The sequence below is a fragment of the Halichoerus grypus genome, chromosome 5 (assembly GCF_964656455.1).
Source record: "Halichoerus grypus chromosome 5, mHalGry1.hap1.1, whole genome shotgun sequence".
Classification (NCBI taxonomy): domain Eukaryota; kingdom Metazoa; phylum Chordata; class Mammalia; order Carnivora; family Phocidae; genus Halichoerus; species Halichoerus grypus.
This window is the reverse complement of record NC_135716.1, coordinates 3,601,558-3,619,521: the sequence shown is the minus strand read 5'-3', so window position 1 is coordinate 3,619,521 and position 17,964 is coordinate 3,601,558. Positions and strand designations below refer to the sequence as shown.

At 48.1% G+C, this 17,964-nt stretch overlaps 1 protein-coding gene across 10 annotated transcripts in view; it reads right to left on the bottom strand.

Moving 5' to 3' along the window:
- TRAPPC9 (trafficking protein particle complex subunit 9) overlaps positions 1-17,964 on the bottom strand; it is a 582,880-nt gene that overhangs the window by 372,789 nt on the left and 192,127 nt on the right. For all 10 annotated transcript variants that reach the window (XM_078071955.1, XM_078071953.1, XM_078071956.1 and 7 more), the window contains one exon: positions 5,685-5,809. In XM_078071955.1, the coding sequence (XP_077928081.1) occupies positions 5,685-5,809 (125 nt within the window). The remainder of the gene's footprint in view (positions 1-5,684; positions 5,810-17,964) is intronic.

The following is a 17,964-nucleotide window of genomic DNA, read 5'->3' as shown; positions in this document are numbered from 1 at the left end:
TGCGTTAGCAGCGCCCAGATACTACACTGTGCTTTCATGTTCACTTGTGTCAAAATACTTTCTATTTTTATTTTGTTCTCTCTTCTTTGGCCCATGGGCTCTTTGTAAGTGTGTCATTTTGTTTCCAAACATTTGAAAAATCCTCAAAGATTTAGTTATTGGATTCCAAGTTCATTACTGTCAGAGAATATACTTTGCAAAATGAGAATCCTTTGAAATTGAGATTTGTTTCGTGGCCCTCTTCAACAGTCCCAGTTCCCCAGAGAACAGAGCCACAGAACCAAAAGACAAAAAAACCCCTCAGAGGTGGGAGCAGCAGCAGATCACCCCTGGCCACGTGCCACCAGGACGTCAAGGCCCTGGGCCCAGGGAACCAGGGGTCCGGACGTGCAACTGTCTAAGCTCCATGAGGACAGCCTCCCCTGGCTCCCCATGCTCACTTCCACTCCAGAGTGGCCTCCCGTGGAAGCCGGGGAAAAAGAACTGCAGCTGGCCTCCTCCGACTCAGCCTCTTGTCCAGCAAGAGCCTTGCCCCAAATTGTCAGAACATGTTTGTGCGTCAGTTCACTCCACAACTACTTCTGGAACACTCGCTGTGTGCGGGGCGCTCTGCTCGGCCTGGAGACGGGACAGCGGCAGGAGGAGAGGCTCTGGCAGGACGGACATGCTGGCGGGACCCCACAGAGCACGAAGGCAGCAGGACAGCAAGCATGTGGCCAGGGCAACGGAGCAGAGTCCCTGCGGAGGCTCCTGGGACGAGGTGGCGGCCTGCAGCACGTGTGGGGGGGGGAAGGGGGGTGCGAAGGTGAAGCGTGAGGTGGGGCCCAGCCTGGCAAGTCCACGCGACAGAACACCGGCCCGTGTGGGAGAGGCGGGCAGGGTCCAGGCTGGGGGGCTCTGCTGCTCCCTAACCAGGAAGGCCCTGGACGAGCCTTCAGCACACCCTTGCACTCCCCAACTCAGGCAACCCCCACTGTTGTTCCTCCTACGCAAGCTGTCCAAATAGTCCTTCAATGGCTCTTCACTAACAACCGAGTGGGAGAACAGATTTTCTCCCCAAACTGCAGGTCAGGAAAGCAAGGCTCGGGTGTTGTGAGTGGGTGACTGGGACAGGGGCTGGGTTGTGCAGGGTGTCAGGGCAGCGGCGAGAACAGAGGAAGTGAAGGTGCATGAGCACCAAGCTTGCAGCTCAAACCCAAGCTTCCACGGAAAGCAGCCAGCATGATACCCGGCTCCCGGCAGAGGAGCCCCGGGGTGAAGCTGCCGCCAGGGCGGCTACAGCCATCACACCTATTCTCTAGGATTTTTAAAGATAAGATGTTGTTGACCAGGGCGGGCATGCACCAACAAGCTCCCAGGAGCCAGATACGCACAGAGCCCAGAAGCAGGCCCGTTCCCGCCCCTTCTCGCAAACTTGCTTTGGTTAGGACTCCCGAGTTCTCCAGCAGGCCTTCTGCAGGCACGGGGTGTGCACGGAGCATGCTGTCGGCGGAGGACAGGCCGTGGTTAGCAGCCAGAGCTCAGCCAGCTCCCACATTTGCTGTGTAGTCCAGCCCTGGAGGCTGAAGCTGGACGCTCCCAACAGGCAGGGCTGTGGGGACCCTCACTGATACACTCAGCACAGGCCCACTCAGGGGAGAAGCCTCCCACTCACTCCGCCAGCCCACGGCAGGCCAGCCCAGGTCCTGGTGCCTCGGGAGGGCTTCGGTGGAGCCCTGGCCGCTCCAGTCCTGCTGCCACACTGAGTGCACACAGGCTCTAACTCAGGGGTCAGTACTCGCCTCGCCAACCCTGGGGAAGCCGGGCTAAGCAGGAGTAACTGCAAACGACCTACTCCAGTCAGTGACCTCCGGACCCCACCCATCCCCAGCTGCTCCCTTTTAACCAGCAGGACTCACTTAATCAAATCTTTTCTTTTAATTTACCAGAATAAAGTCTGTTTGTTATTACTTCTTGATTTGGTCCAGCTTTTTCCCCCTGCCAAGCTCTGACATTAAACCTCCCAAATACCCTACACAGGAAGGTTACTCCATTTTACAGATGGGAAACTGAGGGTCAGGAGAGGCCTTATGTAAACTGACTGGTAGGAATACTACTTCTCACATGCAGCCACTTCACACACCTCGTCTCAACCCTAGAAATTCTTCACGTTGGTGCGCGGCGGTGCGTGGAAAACCAGTCACGAACACGGATAGACACAGTCAGAGCTGGTGGAACAGGGGAAGCAACCTTTCTGGGAAATCTCAAGAAACACATGGTGCCATCTCCCACTTCTGCAGGGGCTCCCTAGAAGCTGCTTTCACTGAATTACTGGTCTCCATGACTACACCATTCTTCGGCGATAATTTTACAGGTTTAGCACATTTCCAATTAGGTCACGTTATTCCTGCTCTGGGAGCAGAACTGGGGAACAAGCTCAGCAGAGCCAAGAAGCCCAGGTGACAGATGCCCCCACAGCACAACTCCCGCCCACTCCCCAGGAGTACAACCGAACCACAGAAGACTCACCTCCACAACCAGGAAAAACTGCCTCACTTCATTGGTTACCAGCACCACGAGGCCTCCGAAGAGAGAGGGCTGTTCCTGCGTGCCTGTGAATGCCCACACACCCCTTCCCGCCCGCCGATGTCAAGTGTCTGTCACCTCAGTGCTGTCCTCCACACACAGGAGCCTGTCCGACTCAGGGTCCAACCCCAGGGTAAGGTTAGTAGAAGGAACATGGATTCAGACCCTTAATGCCCCACCTGCTAACCCTATGACCTTGGGCGAGTGACATAACCTCCGTAAACCTGTTTCCTTCTTACCTAGTAGGGTGTTTGCCCAGCTGGTGTACGTGTGAGTGTTTAGCACCCAGCAGAGCTCCTGGCCTGCAGAACACACTTCACAAATGCTAGTTCTTTTCCTTTCAGTTTTCTTGGTAAGAAACTAGTTGAGGAGGGCCCCCAGGCTCTCTGAGGAAAGTGGCAGAAGCTTTCATGTGGGTGATGGGTATACTTCAAAGTGCTGAGACACGGAAACTGAACGCCAAAGTCCAGTGGGGGCCAAATCCTAAGGGCATGGATGCAGGAATTGGGGTACCCAAAATATATAAAGAGCTTATATAATTCAACAGCCCCCAAAATACATAATCCAATTAAAAATGGGTAGAAGACATGAACAGACATTTCTCCAAAGAAGACATCCAAATGGCCAACAGACACCTGAAAAGATGCTCAAAATCACTCATCATCAGGGAAATGCGAATCAAAACTGCCATGAGATATCACCTCACACCTGTCAGAATGGCTAAAATCAACAACACAAGAAACAAAGATGTTGGCGAGAAAGGGGAACCCTCACGCACTGTTGGTGGGAATGCAAGCTGGTGCAGCCACTCTGGAGAACAGTATGGAGGTTCCTCAAAAAGTTAAAACTAGAGCAACCCTACGACCCAGCAACTCGCACTGGGTATTTACCCAAAAGCTACAAAAACACTAATTTAAAGGGATACATGCAGCCTGATATTTACTGCAGCGTTATCTACAACAGCCAAACGATGGAAGCAGCCCAAGTGTCCGACAGATGAATGGATAAAGAAAATGTGATATATATAATATATATATACACAATGGAATATTACTCAGCCATAAAAAAGAATGAAATCTCACCATCTGCAACAACACGGACAGAGCTAGAGAGTATAATGCTAAGTGAAATAAGTCAGGAAAAGAAATACCTTATGATTTCACTCATATGTGGAATTTAAGAAACAAATGAGCAAAGGAAAAAAAGAAAAAGAAAAAAAGAAAGGGAGGCAAACCAAGATACAGACTCTTAGCCATACAGAACACACTGGTAGTTCCCAGAGCGCAGGTGGGTGGGGTAGGGGGTGGGGAAAACAGGTGATGGGGATGAAGAGTACACTTGTCATGATGAGCACAGAGTAATTACAGAATTGCTGAATCGATGTATTGTGCACCTGAAACTAATATAACACTGTATGTTCACTACACTGGAATTACAATTTTTAAAAAGAGACATTGAGGCTATTCATAAGCAAAATTCAGGAGAGGGTACAGGGAAAGACGGTGTCACAGTACAATGGAGAGGGACTGGAGTGGCGGACAGATGTCACATGACCTGGGAGCCACGGTCCTCTCTTTAGAGGAGACCATCTACTCAAAAAGTTGTCGTAAGAATGTAGAAGGACAATTTCTACACGTGCCTGACACACAGGATGTCCTCAGCAGATGGTAACATGTTTCAGTGAGTACATGTCAGGACACTCACGCTCATCTACATCTATATACATTTATCATCATCCAAGAAACACAACGCATTCAGCCTTGCGACGCTCGATTCAAGAAAGCACAGCTGAGGCCACAGCCACCACTACCCGAGAGACTGAATTACGACCTCCTGGATTTTGAAGTTGGGCCTCCAACTCCAAGAGTGCCCCGTGGGGAAGGCCACATGGCCGCGGAGCTGAACCGCAGAGGGAAGCCAGAGTGCTGAGGGGCCTGGGCAGGAGAACGGCTACCCGTCCAGGGTTGGCCATCAGGAGGCTCCAGGGGATGTCACACCCAAGGGCCCACGAGGACGGCAGTGCTCCAGCTTCGCCACAAATCCAGTGCTTTGTGGTTCCAGGCTTGAGTGCTGTTGCACGCCTCCTGCCTTCCTTCCTCTGGTGGGAGGCATCGTCCCACACCCCAGCCCCGCTGGCTCACAGGGGAGCCCTGACGCCCAGCAATCAAGCTACAGTGTGAGCACGCCTGCGGCTACAGCTCCCGGCTGCACCACTCCCCTGCACGGCCCTCAGTGGACAAGACGCTCCCCTAAAACCTACCTCCTCGTAACTGCCATCCACGGACAGGACCTCAGTCAAGGAAAAGCAGCTTGTTTCCCTCCTGCCCTGACCTCACTTCAGAGAGCATCCATGCTCCAGATTCGCTGTGCCAGACTCACAACCAGCATGGCCAAGCTCTCCTGCTGGGTCTCACCAGTCACGGCCCCTCGGACACGCTGGCATGTACCTCACAAGGCTGGGCCTCAACACGTGCTGACTTGACAAGTCATCCTGGTGACCCTGCTGCTTGTACCCCCACCGTCGCTGTGAACCTCTGGTCCTCTCACTACGCCCTGTCCCTGGGTGGGTGTGGGCAAGCAGAGCTTTCCCAAATACTGAAGTTGTCCCCAAAGCTTCAAGCTCCAGTTCAGGCCTCTCCTAGGGCCCTTGGAAACAGCAGTCTCTACCCCACCAGAAACCCTAAGGAACCTCTGCACGGATGTCGTATACTCACTCAGTCTTCCTCAGGGCTTAGAAACCAATTAGTGGAAGGAGCTCCCAAAGGCTTAAGTTTATGGGATGAATACCTGAACTGAGAATGATTAGGCAATAAATACACTTTTCAATGATCAGGGAAAAGGTAGGAAATTTTCCACTTTAATCACTGTACTCCTTGACTCAACCCCCAAATTCCCAGTATTTCATGGAACAGAGAGTTAGCAACAACACAGCCACGGAAGCTGCACTGTAACTGCTTTCCAGAACATTCCACAGAATGGAAAATACTGAAACACCAGCTCCCCACGAACACGATTCTGTTAACACATACATCCTTCCCTTTCCGAAAAACACCCAACACTTCGCCTCTGAAGGCGTGGCGGAAACCATGAACACCAAGCCGCCGAGCAGACGGACTCACCTTCACGTGGCTCGGGTCCCCCGGCTTGCTGCCTTCAGGTGGGTTCACGGGCTTGCTCTCCACTCGAGGCCTAACCACCTGTCGGAAGGGACTGCACAGTGGAAAGCCACTCACACTGATTCCATCTAGAAGAGCAAAATTTCAAGATGTTAGCACATAGATAATATAGGGTACTTTAAATCTGTTTTCCTGAACTTGAGTTCAAGCATTGGTTTTGAACAAAAGGAAAGCAGACAATTTTACAGGTGGATCCCAAAAAAAGACGGAGAAACAATGACCAACACAGAATAATGAGCATCCCTGATGTCCAGACTGTGGTCCCGAATTATCACTCACCCTTTTAGTGAAAAGAAACCAGGGCTTCTCAAAGAAACCAAGGATGCCAACTCAGTGGCAGGAAATGGACAGATGAGCTTTGAACCTCTCCTTCCACGGGAGAGCAAGGAAACCAAGACTACAAGGGTGGTGTCAAAAGCCTCTGCACCCGATTCGAGAGGCTCCCACCGGCTAAAGAGGAGACAGTTCAAACTTGAAGAGTGATAGTAATTGCAACTGATTGACATTCTTCAAGTAGGTTTAAATCCATAGTTAACAGATCCAATTTAAATCCCTTTTTAATCCATGTGTTCACAGTAATTTTTTCAAAAAGTAAACGGCTCCCCGTGGAGGTTAAGAATCTACTCATTTTCCTGAAAACTGGTGAATAAAAGAATCAAGCATTTATGGGCACCTGGGTGGCTCAGTTAAGCAACTGTCTTTGGCTCAGGTCATGATCCTGGAGTCCTGGGATCAAGTCCCGAATCGGACTCCCTGCTCGGCGGGGAGTCTGCTTCTCCCCTCTGACCTTCCCCCCTCTCATGCTCTCTCTCTCTCTCTCATTCTCTCTCTCTCAAATAAATAAATAAAATCTTAAAAAAAAAAAGAATCAAGCATTTAAACTCTATTTCTTATTTGAACTGCACAGCTCAATGACCAAATAATAAGGCAACATACATCTTTATAAAAGTATTCTAACAAAATGAAAAACAAGGGATAAAACTGGAATACTATTTTACAACCCCTAGCCCAGGATTTTTCAACCTCGACACTACGGAGACGTGGGGCTGGACATTCCTTATGTTGGGGCTGTGCTGGGCACGCAGGAGACTTAGCATCTCTGGCCTCGACTCACAAGATGCCAGGAGCAACCTCCCCCCAGGCTGTAATAACCACAAACTGCCAAATGTCCCTTGGAAGGGTGGGGGCAAAATGGCCCTTGGTTGAGAACCACTGACCTAGGCAATGAGCATGAGCGATTTCTAACATCACAAAAAGAGAAAGAGCCAGACATTTCCTGTCTCGTGAGGTAAGAACACAAGACCACCACTGGATATGCCAGAAGGATCAGAGATGAACCGGATCAAGCTTCTGGATCTAGCTGCCCATTTGCAGGAGGGAGGGGCACAGAAGAACAGGTTAAACCCCACCCACAAGCATGCAAGCAACAAAGCCCATGCTACAGAAAGCTCTTTGGGTCAGATGTCCCAGGTTCTTCAACATATAAATTACAAGGAAAAGCAAAGAATGGGAATACTTGTACATGAAGAGAAACTTACATTTAAATAAATGGGCAAGAATAAACTATTCTATCTAGTGATTAGTAAACATCAGGATAGTGTTTCCTTTGGGGGTAAGGATGATGAGAGGCTACTCAGCTGGCGATGCTCTGGCATTTGATTCAGGTGATGGATTGAAGAGGTTTACCTTATAACAACTCAAACTATGTGTTCGTTTAATTTCGTTTTAACTTTTTATTTATTGTTTTAATTCCAGTATAATTAACATACAGTGTTATTAGTTCCAAGTGTGCAATACGGGGATTCAACAATTCTCTACATTCCTCAGGGCCCAAGATACATGGACCCTCCTTAATCCCCTTCACCTATTTCACCCATCCCCCACCACCTCCAGAATCTGTTTCTAATTTCAATAAAACAGTTTAAAAACACAATTCTGTTTTTGTTTTTGTTTTTTTTCAAAAAAATTTTGACTTATTTTTCAAATAAGGAACAGTGTCAGGATTCACATTTAAGTGTGCCTGGCCCTCTACTTTCTGGGACACTGTTCCATTTGCACATAAGTCTACTTAAATTGACAGGTCTGAGGTGTCTACTGTGGAAATGAGTTCCCAATTAGCTAAAAACAAACAAACAAACAAACAAAAAACAGCTGAATTAGTGAGTTTTTTAACAATAGTTTTATTATCTTGTGTCCTGCCAAAATATATCCCTTGTCAATCCCCGTTCTGCTCTGTGTTTCTTCATCTTTGTGCATTTCCGATTCTCTTCCCTCTGACAACCATCTTTGTGATATCCCAAATTGTCAGTTCAAATGCTGCCTCTTCCGCAGTGCGTCCCCCTAGTCGCTGTGGCTGAAAGCAAGAACTCTCCCTCAGCGTCCGACACCTCATCCACCCTACGGGCCATGCTCACAGCATGTAGTCTCTACCAAGAAGACAGGCCGCATGGCAGGGCCACGGGTGGGACGTCAGATGGGCCAGGAACTTCTACACCACCTGGCTGAGTAATCTTTACCAAGTTACTTAACCTCTCTGAGTTTTCAAATTCCTCATCCCTAAAATGGGAGCAACCAGAACACATAAGCTGCACGACTGCCTGGAAGAATGAGCTCTTCCATATAAAGTGTTTGTCACGACGCCTGGGACCTGGCGCCTGTTCAGCAGAAACAGCTTGTGTTATTAGAGCAACTCACGCACAGGTCTTGGACTCCTTAGTGGAGCATCAGCTCCTTGAAGACAGTTCTCACTTCACGGCTGTATCTCCCACAGCAGCTCACACAGGCTCTAGCAAGTCAACTCTCAGTAAATATTAAGGCAATTAAGTAACAAGTTACAGAGCCAAATGTTTCACTCGGTTTACACCCCATGTTTACCAAAAACTCCATCACCCCCAAAGTCACATGCGACCATCAACTCTTGGTTTGTTGAAATCCCATCATTCAAAGCCCCAGCCCACAGCTGTTACCGCTGAAGGAGCTTCCCCTCCCCACTGTCCACTCCCCCAGCACCATGGGCACTATCTAGAAAAGCTCTCCACCACACTATGGGGCTTGCAAGTCTGCAAGGGGGCTCACATTATGAACACATACACTGCAAAACCTAAACCCACACTTGTCAGCAACCTGTCCTAGACACTAGGTCATCCTCTGCCTGTGAGCAAGCACGGTGCTCAAGACCACGGTCACTCAGCCCCTAGGTCATCCTCTGATGGGTGAAGGCCAGATGCCCAAAAGTATTTTAAATACTATCAGTGTCACCCTGACTCACACATTCACACACAGCCTGGGACACAGCGTACCCTGCTCTTCCCTAGGGAAAGCTCCCATCACCAGCAAATTACACAAATGCCACTAGTTCCCAAAGGACACGGGTTCTTTTTTGCCTTGGAAATACCAGTCCTTGTTCACACTAACACAATGCTAATGTCTCCATTTCTGCAAGTGGTCTGGAGCCCTGGACTGCAAGGGGAGGGTGTCGTAAAGCCAGGCTCCCCCCTTCTCCTTGTTCCTTCTCCACCCAGCTGGCTCTGACGGGACCAGGGGTAGCCCTAATCCAGCCATGGCCAGAAATGGAAGCATCCCATCAACAGTAGCTGATCCAGACAGAAGATACCAGAAGGGTCACACACAGTCTTCGTAGGAGATTTCATCTATGAATTCTAGGGGGAGAAGCTGCGGGTGGGAGGCATCTTCCTTTGAATGATAGCTATGAAGTCGCAGGTATGGGGCCTTCATGCTGCCATCCTTCCCACCGCACTGAGAGAATCTGCCATCCTTCCCACCGCACTGAGAGATCTGAGCAGCTCACACAACCCTCTGAACCTCTATTTTCTTGGCTCAAAAATGGGAACCACTTCAAGGGAATCCATGAAAATACAAATCTGCAATGTCTTCGAACTGGAAGGATCTAGGATATGCACTTAGCAAAAAAAAAAAAGCTGAAAATTACATCTGAAATGTGCCTCCTTTTTGGACACAGACCTCAAAACTTCAAAGAAACCTCAAAAACCTATAATCTTCAAGCTCAGAAAAAGACTACAAAAATCTCTCTACAACTTCTTTATAGACTATTCTGCCCTCTAATCCAACTGAGGATGAAAAAGACAGGTAACGGGTAAATATGAGTGGAGACAGAAAGGAGCCTTTGGAAGGTCGGGAGAGAGGCCAGAGCCCAGACAAGGATGGGGCTGGAGAGGAGCCGCCGCACAAGGTGTAAGGGAGGAGATGAGCAAACCAAGTGCTCCAGGAGCAAACCCCCCCCCCCACCTCCCCTCTCCCCCATGCCCATGGACGAGCAGCTCTCCAGCTCGGCTGGGCTGCATGAGAGAAAATTCTGCTCCATCACTCGGGAAATTTTTCTGCCAACACAGGCCATCACAAATAGAACAGAGAACAGATTGGAATGACAATTAATGGGAAGACAAGACCAAAAAAGTTACAAACAGACGAAGGCAGCCTAGTAGGAGGACCAGAGTGGAGTGGATTTCTCGGGGTATTTAAGAATGGGATGAGTCTGCTAGATCACAATGAATCAAACCGAGCTTGAGAGAACCGCATAGTTACTGTTTATAGTGCTTAATTTTTCTGTTAAGAGCATCTCTGTGGGCAATTCAGAAATACAATTTTGTGTACTAAAATAACAGGTTCCTGAATTCAGCTGCATCCCAACCACAGTGACAACTTGAGAGGTTGACAGCTCAAAGGGGGACCCATGCGGCAGAAAGAAATGGCAGTCACAACAAACAGCTGTAGTGGGGGGAGGGGTGGTGACAGTGTTTACGTGTGCTGGGCATGGCCCTGGGCCCCAACACACGCCATCGAACAGTCCCCCACTCCCTGCAAGGAGCACTGTTTTTCTCGACTCTGTAGATGAAGCTGAAGAGTCTGAGAACATAACTCAGTAACACCACACAGCTCATCAGAAGTGGATGCAGGACGCAGGACTGTCGGATTTGGGTCTACCCAGCAAAACTGCAACCACACATTTCTGTCCCCACATGAGCTTCTATGAAACCTCACCAGCCAGGCTGTTGTGTGGCCCACCATGTACCATCCCATAAGCCACGTGACCCTAAACCCATTGTAAGGAGCCTCACAATGGCTTAGCATCCATCTCCACTGGTGGATCTCAAGGCATGTGCACATTTTTGCACACTTTCAAAAGAATCTAATGCTTAAGGCTGAGCATCAATTTCTCTCATGACAAGTTACATGGATTGGAATAAGATGTAACTAGAACAAAATACATTTTCAAAGGCAGAAAGAGACAATGATCTCCCAGTAGGGGTTTGTCAATATGCTTTTCCAGGCAGAATATATTTTGAGGATGCATTTTTTATTCTTAAAATCCATGGGTGCCAAAAGAAAAAAAAAGTCCATCTGGTATCTGGCTATCATAAAATATCCTCCAGAAAACCAAAAGAGTAGAAGCATTTGGCTCAGAAATTAGCCAATACTCATCCTCAATTTCCATAGGAAAAGCAGGGAGTTCATTCACTCAGAAACTCTAGGATAGGCTTAGGAAAGAAAATTCATGTAGTAACAGGGGCCTTCATCTACCATCCAGACAAAGCAGTCCTCACTCCCATGGCAGCCCTGCTTTGACGCTGGGCTCCCTCTGTTGGAGGCTCCACTCAGCCCTGTGCCTTCGAGGGCCTCAGGAACCTGCATGTACGTGGCTGCTTCATAACTACCCACTGAGCGTGTGGGTGGTTCCCAGCTTGCTTTCCTAGGCCCACAGACAGGAGCTCCTCAGTAGAACCTATGCTCTGTGCTTTCCATCTACCGGAGTGACACTCACCTATCCCCACACCGCCACCGCAACACCTGCTCTGACCTCTGGCAGCTCCCATCTACTCCCTGTACTTTTTCTCCATCGTCAGCCCCCTTGCCCTCTCCCTCTCTTCCTTCTCCAGCCTTAGATTCCACAGTCAAACCAAAGGGCATGACACGTCCTCTCTAAAGGATCAGATAGTATTTCCGGCTTTGTGAGCTACAGGTCTCTGCCATGGGCACCAGCAGCTGCCGACATCCGTGAACACACGGGGTGGCTGCGTTCCAGTAGCCCCGAGACAGGCAGCAGGCCTGCTGGCCAGGGCACAGCTGGTGACCCCTCCCTGGAAAGCACCCATCATTCCCCTGCCTGTTCTCCCCTTAAGCTCACCTGACAAGACCCCACTCCAGGCTAACTCCATCTACGTTCTCCACAGTGGCACCTGAAGCCCAAGATCGATGGGGGAAAACCAAGCACGGTGCCAAGCAGGCTGTCTTCAGACACACAACCACACACCTGGGCCCATTCTCGCCACCGCTGAGCATCCTACCATATCCGGAGTAAGTCCTCCCTCTCCTCCCGAGTCACTACCACCCTCTCCCCCGCCCCCTCCCTGCTGAGAAGCCGATCCCAGGAGAAGCAGAGAGGCAACCAGAGGAGAGGGGAGGACCAGCCCCTCTCCCATCACTGCTCCTCCACCCACCTGCATCTAGGACCACACTAGTGTTCCTGTTAAGGGACAGCCTGGCTCCTCCCACATCCCAGATGCTCCCTGTGAACACCCACCCTGGGCAGTCTGCAGCTCTGCCCCTTTCCTTTTTAACATTCTTACTGAGATGTAATCAGCATAGAATAACCTGTAGAAGTTTAAAGTATACAACTCGGGGAGTTGACATTCCTCAATCAATGTGATCGAGATAGTGAACATATCCATCGACTGCAAGCTTCCCTGTGCACCCTTGTGCCTCTACCCACCGCCATCCTCCCCAAGCCTCCTCCTAGCCCCACATAAGCACTACTGTTACCACAGGGGCGTTCGCATTTTCCAGAAGTTAATTCAGATGGAATTGGACACATTATACGCTCTTTTCTGTCAGGCTTCTCTCGCTCAGCATACTCATCTAGAGCTAATTCTAACATACTATGTGTATCCACGGTAGAAGCTTTTAATTGAACAGAATTCCAGTGAATGGCTCTGACAACTTGTTTATCCATTCACCTACTTATGAACACTTAGACTGCTTCGACCTTTTGATTGTGACAAATAAAGCTGCTCTGAACACTTGTGTACAAGTCACTGGATGGACATATGCTTTCATTTCTCTGGGTTAAATATCCAGGAGAAAAATGGCTGGGTCCTTTGGTAAGTGTATGTTTGATTTTCCAAGAAAGTTGTTAATGAGCTATTAATGTTTGTCAATAATCAGAAGGACTCAAAAGAACAAGGAAGAAGAGACTATCAAAAATGAGCAGGCAATTTGAGAAAGAACAGGGCATGACCTCTAAAACTGAGAGACAGGACCACGTAACGCTCATCAAAGAGCACATCCGAGAGTCAGGAACCACAGACAACCAAGGGATCCAAGGTATGGCTCCACCCGGCCGCACACGAGGCACACTCCACACAGAACGGCATCTGTCTGTCCCTCAGGGGCAAGTGTGAAATCCACGCCACAGCAAGGCCTCCTCACAACACCCAAGGGGGACAACAGGCCGCAAGAGCCAATTTCCAGTAAGATCCCACCTTGGAGCCTGATGACAACGCTTCCCTTTGCTGGAAAGGGACACCATTCGAGTCCCTGGCCACACAGGAGACCAACTAGAGTGGACTTTAAATCCATGTAACAGTTCTGTTGGCATCAGGATATTACAGAGTCATGTCCTCTAAAGATGGTTAGTGGGTGAGACTGAAGCAGGGGACACTCAGCCCAAGATAAGGACGCTCGTGGCTGCTGGAGACAGGGCCCGGACATGTGTGTCCGCGAGCGCAGCCTTCTCTTCTCTGGACACCTTCGAGAGAAGTCAACACTTCCCAGCAGTCGGCCACCTCTGCATGCCGCTGACGAAGACGGGCAGCTCCCCTGGTCAGCACACACAGACCCTGGCATGGACAACAGTGCCCTGCACGGACCTCTCCCCTAGACCGGAAGCACCTCGGGCAGCAACTGCACATCTTTCGTCTGCACTTAAACCGCCTATCACGGCACCCAGCATGAGGCATATGGAGGAAGATCTGCTGGGTGAGCACATACGCCTCATCATTTCCTCCGTTACTAAGTGATGGGAAAGGCCTCACACCCTCAGGCCACTGCCTGGCACACAGGGGGCCCAGGGCCAACCTCCAGGGCCATCAGTCAGATGGACGGGGATGCACAGGCCCCCTAAAGCTGCGTGACATGGCAGCCCAAGCTACAAGCCTGCATCTAACAACATGAGAGGAACCAATGAATGATTTTGTGAATGAAGGACTTCATGAAGGAATAATCATCCAAGGACAATTTTCAAAAAAAAACACCAATAAATCACTTTTCTGTAGAAGAAGAATGCCAGAATGGGTTGAAGAGTAGGGGGTTCCTGGTCACCACGCTGGGCCAGGTGGGAAATAGGAAACTTCTTGGCCAGGACCTTGGGGACAAGTGGATGGAGTGTGGTACCCTGGCCCCCACCCGAGATGGCAGGAGTTGCTGTCACCCTCTCTCTCCTTCTCCAAGCAGCTGCGGCACCATCCATGGCCCCCGTTTCCCCAGGCCCAGGCCTTCTCCCTGTGCGCACAGGGGAAGGTAGTCCCCAAAGGACCAAGCGATAGGAGGACCTGGATTCGAACTGCAGGGTATTCCCTGTGTCTGTCCAGAAGCAGATTGGGGAAGGGGTCTGGACACGGAATCAAAGCTGTGGGGCTGCCAACCCTTGCCTCCAGCCCTGGGCAAGACTGCCAGCATCACTCATCAACGGGTGATGAAGGGCTCTTCTCAGGTCTCACAGCTTGTACACCTTGTTTACACGTGTTATTCCATTTCTACTTTAAAACAAACCCAAACAAACATCCTTTCTCCCAAGACAGCCACAGAAATAGCTCAATTAGCACGTGTTATCTTAGGATAAAAATCAGGGAAAGAAAAGCAGAGTACTGCCAGTTTGAGACTGGATGTAGAAGGCCTTTTCTCGAGATGATAAAGGGAGAGCGGTGTTGTCCCAAGGCAAATCATGCCATGTGCTTGTTCTCCTGAGAAACAAGAAATTCAAAGTACAACCTGAATGTTTTGTGTGCTCTTCACAGCGGTCCTCAAGCACTGAGCATCCCTACAAGACAGGGAATGTCCTTACCTCTTCATTCGTCAGCCAGCCAAATCACAGAAACTACATGTCTGACAGTTTCCACTTGGAACATTAATTTACGAAGCTATCAAAAAGTACACCCCAGCATCCCACAAAACCTTTCTTTCCCAACAAATTAGTGTTAATACCTGTGGGTAAAGTCTCTCAAGAACTAACTGTGCATGTGTCCCTCACTCATACACTCACACTGTTCAAAAATGTAAGTTCCTGGGACCTGCTTTTGCTCTTTCTGCCACAGGGTTTTCACCCATGTGTGAAAAACTGTTTTCCCCATCCCACCCTCTTTTACCTCCTTCAGTCCTGCCCTTTCTCCAAACCTTACCTCCATCATCACTTCCAAAGCAAAGCTTTCCCTGACCCCTTAAACTGTGTCCTTCCCAATGATATGGTCACCTTTCCTACCTAGCATTTAGCAAAGTTGCCATTTTTCATTCATTTGTAAAATTGCTGGTTTCTCTCACTAGACTTGTGCTAACAGTAGCCACTAGATAGTGGGCCTTTAATTAAAATCAAATAATAACTTCAGATCTTCAGATGTACCATCCACACCACAAGATTAAAGCCACATGCGGCTAGTGGCTGCCCTGTCGGACAGCTCAGAACGGGACGCTGTCCCGTCACGCAGCGTGCTGTTGGACAGTGCCGCACCAGACTCTGAGCTCCTGGAGGGTAGGGACTGGGTGTCAGCTCACTCCTCAGGACAAGCCCCAGAACAGTACAGTACATGGGATAAAATGGATACTCCACAAATACTTGTAAGGGGAAAACATGCACTATAATTGCTTACTTTACTCAACTATGCAGGGCTTTATAAAAACCAAGAAAAAGATCATGTAAGTCCTGTTACCTGATTAGAACGGAATATTAGTAGTTACTTCATACTTAGAACTAGGACATACTTCAAATATTCTATAATGTCCACTCCCTTATACAATATTTATGAGCATCTAATGTGTATCACAATACTACACACAAAAATTAGCTCATGGGCACCTGGGTGGCTTAGTCAGTTAAGCGTCCGACTCTTGATTTCGGCTCAGGTCACGATCTCAGGTTCATGAGATTGAGCCCTGTGTCAGGCTCTGTGCTCAGTTTGGAGTCGGCTTGAGATTCTCTCTTTCCCTCTCCTCCTGCCCCTCCCCCTGCTCGTGCGCATTCTCTAAAATGAATAAAATATTTTTTAAAAAATTAGCTCAAAAACTAGGTTAAAACAGGTAACTAAAATGGTTTTACTGGTGAATTCCACCAAACATTTAAAGAACGCCAGTTCTTCTCAAACTCTCCCAAAAAACTGAAGCGAACACTTCCAAGCTCATTTTCCAAGGCCAGCCCTATTACCCAGATACCAAAGTCAGACAAAGACACTACCAGAAAACTTCAGATCAATATCCCTGCTGCATATAGATGCAAAAATCATCAAGAAAACATTAGCAAACCAAATTCAACAGCACATTAAAAGGATTATACACCATGATCAAGTGGGATCTCTCCCTGGGATGCAAAGACAGTTCAACATACACAAGTCAATAAATGTGACATGCCATACTAACAGAATGAAGGATAACATTCGTATCATCTCAGTAGATGCAGAAAAAGCATTTGCCAAATTCAAAATCTTTTCATGATAAAAACCCTCAAACTGGATGTTGAAGGAATGTATCTCAACAGAATAAAGGCCATATATGACAAACCCACAGTTATCATACTCAACGGTGAAAAGCTGAAAGCTTTTCCTCTGAGATCAGGCACAAGACAAAAGTGCCCATTCTCACAATCTTACTCAACATAGTATCGGAAGTCCTAGCCAGAACCATCAGGCAAGACGAATAAAAAGCATCTGAATCAGAAAGGAAGAAGTAAATTGGCTTTATTTGCAAATGATCTGATCTTATAGAAGATCCTTAAAACTCAACCCCCCCCCCAAAAAAAAGTTAAGTCTAATTAACAAATCCAGTAAAGTTGCAAGATAGAATATTCGTATACTGAAGTCAGCTGCTTTTCTATGCACTAACAATAAGATATCTGAAAAATAAAGAAAATCCCATTCGCAATAGCATCAAAAATAATAAAATGCCTAGGGATAAATTTAACCAAGAAAGTGAAAGATCTAAACACTGAAAACTGTTAAGACCTCGATGAAAGAAATTGATGATACAAATAAATGGAGGTATACCCTGTTCATGGATTGGGAGAACACTGTGAAAAATGTCCATACTAGCCTAAGCCATCTACAGATTCAGTGCAATCCCTATTAAAACGCCAATGCATTTTTCACAGGAAAAGAACAAGCAATCCTAAAATGTTTATGTAGCCACAAATGACCAAGTAGACAAAGCAATCCGGCGGTGGGGACGGAGAGAACAAAATTAGAGGTATCACGCTCCCTGATTTCCAACGATACTACAGACCTGTAATCAAAACAATATGGCACTGGCATAAAAACAGACACACATACTAATGAAACAGAACAGAGAGCCCAGAAATAAACTCCCACATACACTGTCAGCTCATATTTCACAGGAGAATCAAGAATACTCAATACAGTCTCATCAATAAGTGGTGTTGGGGAAAGTGGATTATCACGTGCAGAAAAATGCAACTAGAGCCTTATCTGACACCATTCACACAAATTAACTCAAAAATAGATGAAGGCTTAAACACAGGAACTTCAACAATGAAACTCCTAGAAGAAAACACAGGGGGAAACCACCTTAGCATTGGTCTTGGCAGCAATTTGTTCATAGGACACCAAAAGCACAAGCAACCAAAGCAAAAATCAACAAGCGGGACTACAAACTGAGCTTCTGCACAGCCAAAGAAACAATCAACAAAATGAAAAGGCAACTACAGAATGGGAGAAAATTTCTGCCAATCCTCTATTTGGTTAGGGGTTAGTATTAAAATATCTGAAGAATGCATGTGACTCAGTAACAAACCACAATCTGAAAATGAGAAGAACTGAGTCTTTGAAGAAGACCTATAAAAGGCAGCAGCTACGTGAAAAGGTGCTCCACATCCCTCATCATTAGGGAAATGCAAATCAAACCACAAGGAGCTATCGCTCGCACGTCTTACGGCAGTCATCAAAGAAGAAGTACAGGTTGCCGAGGGTGT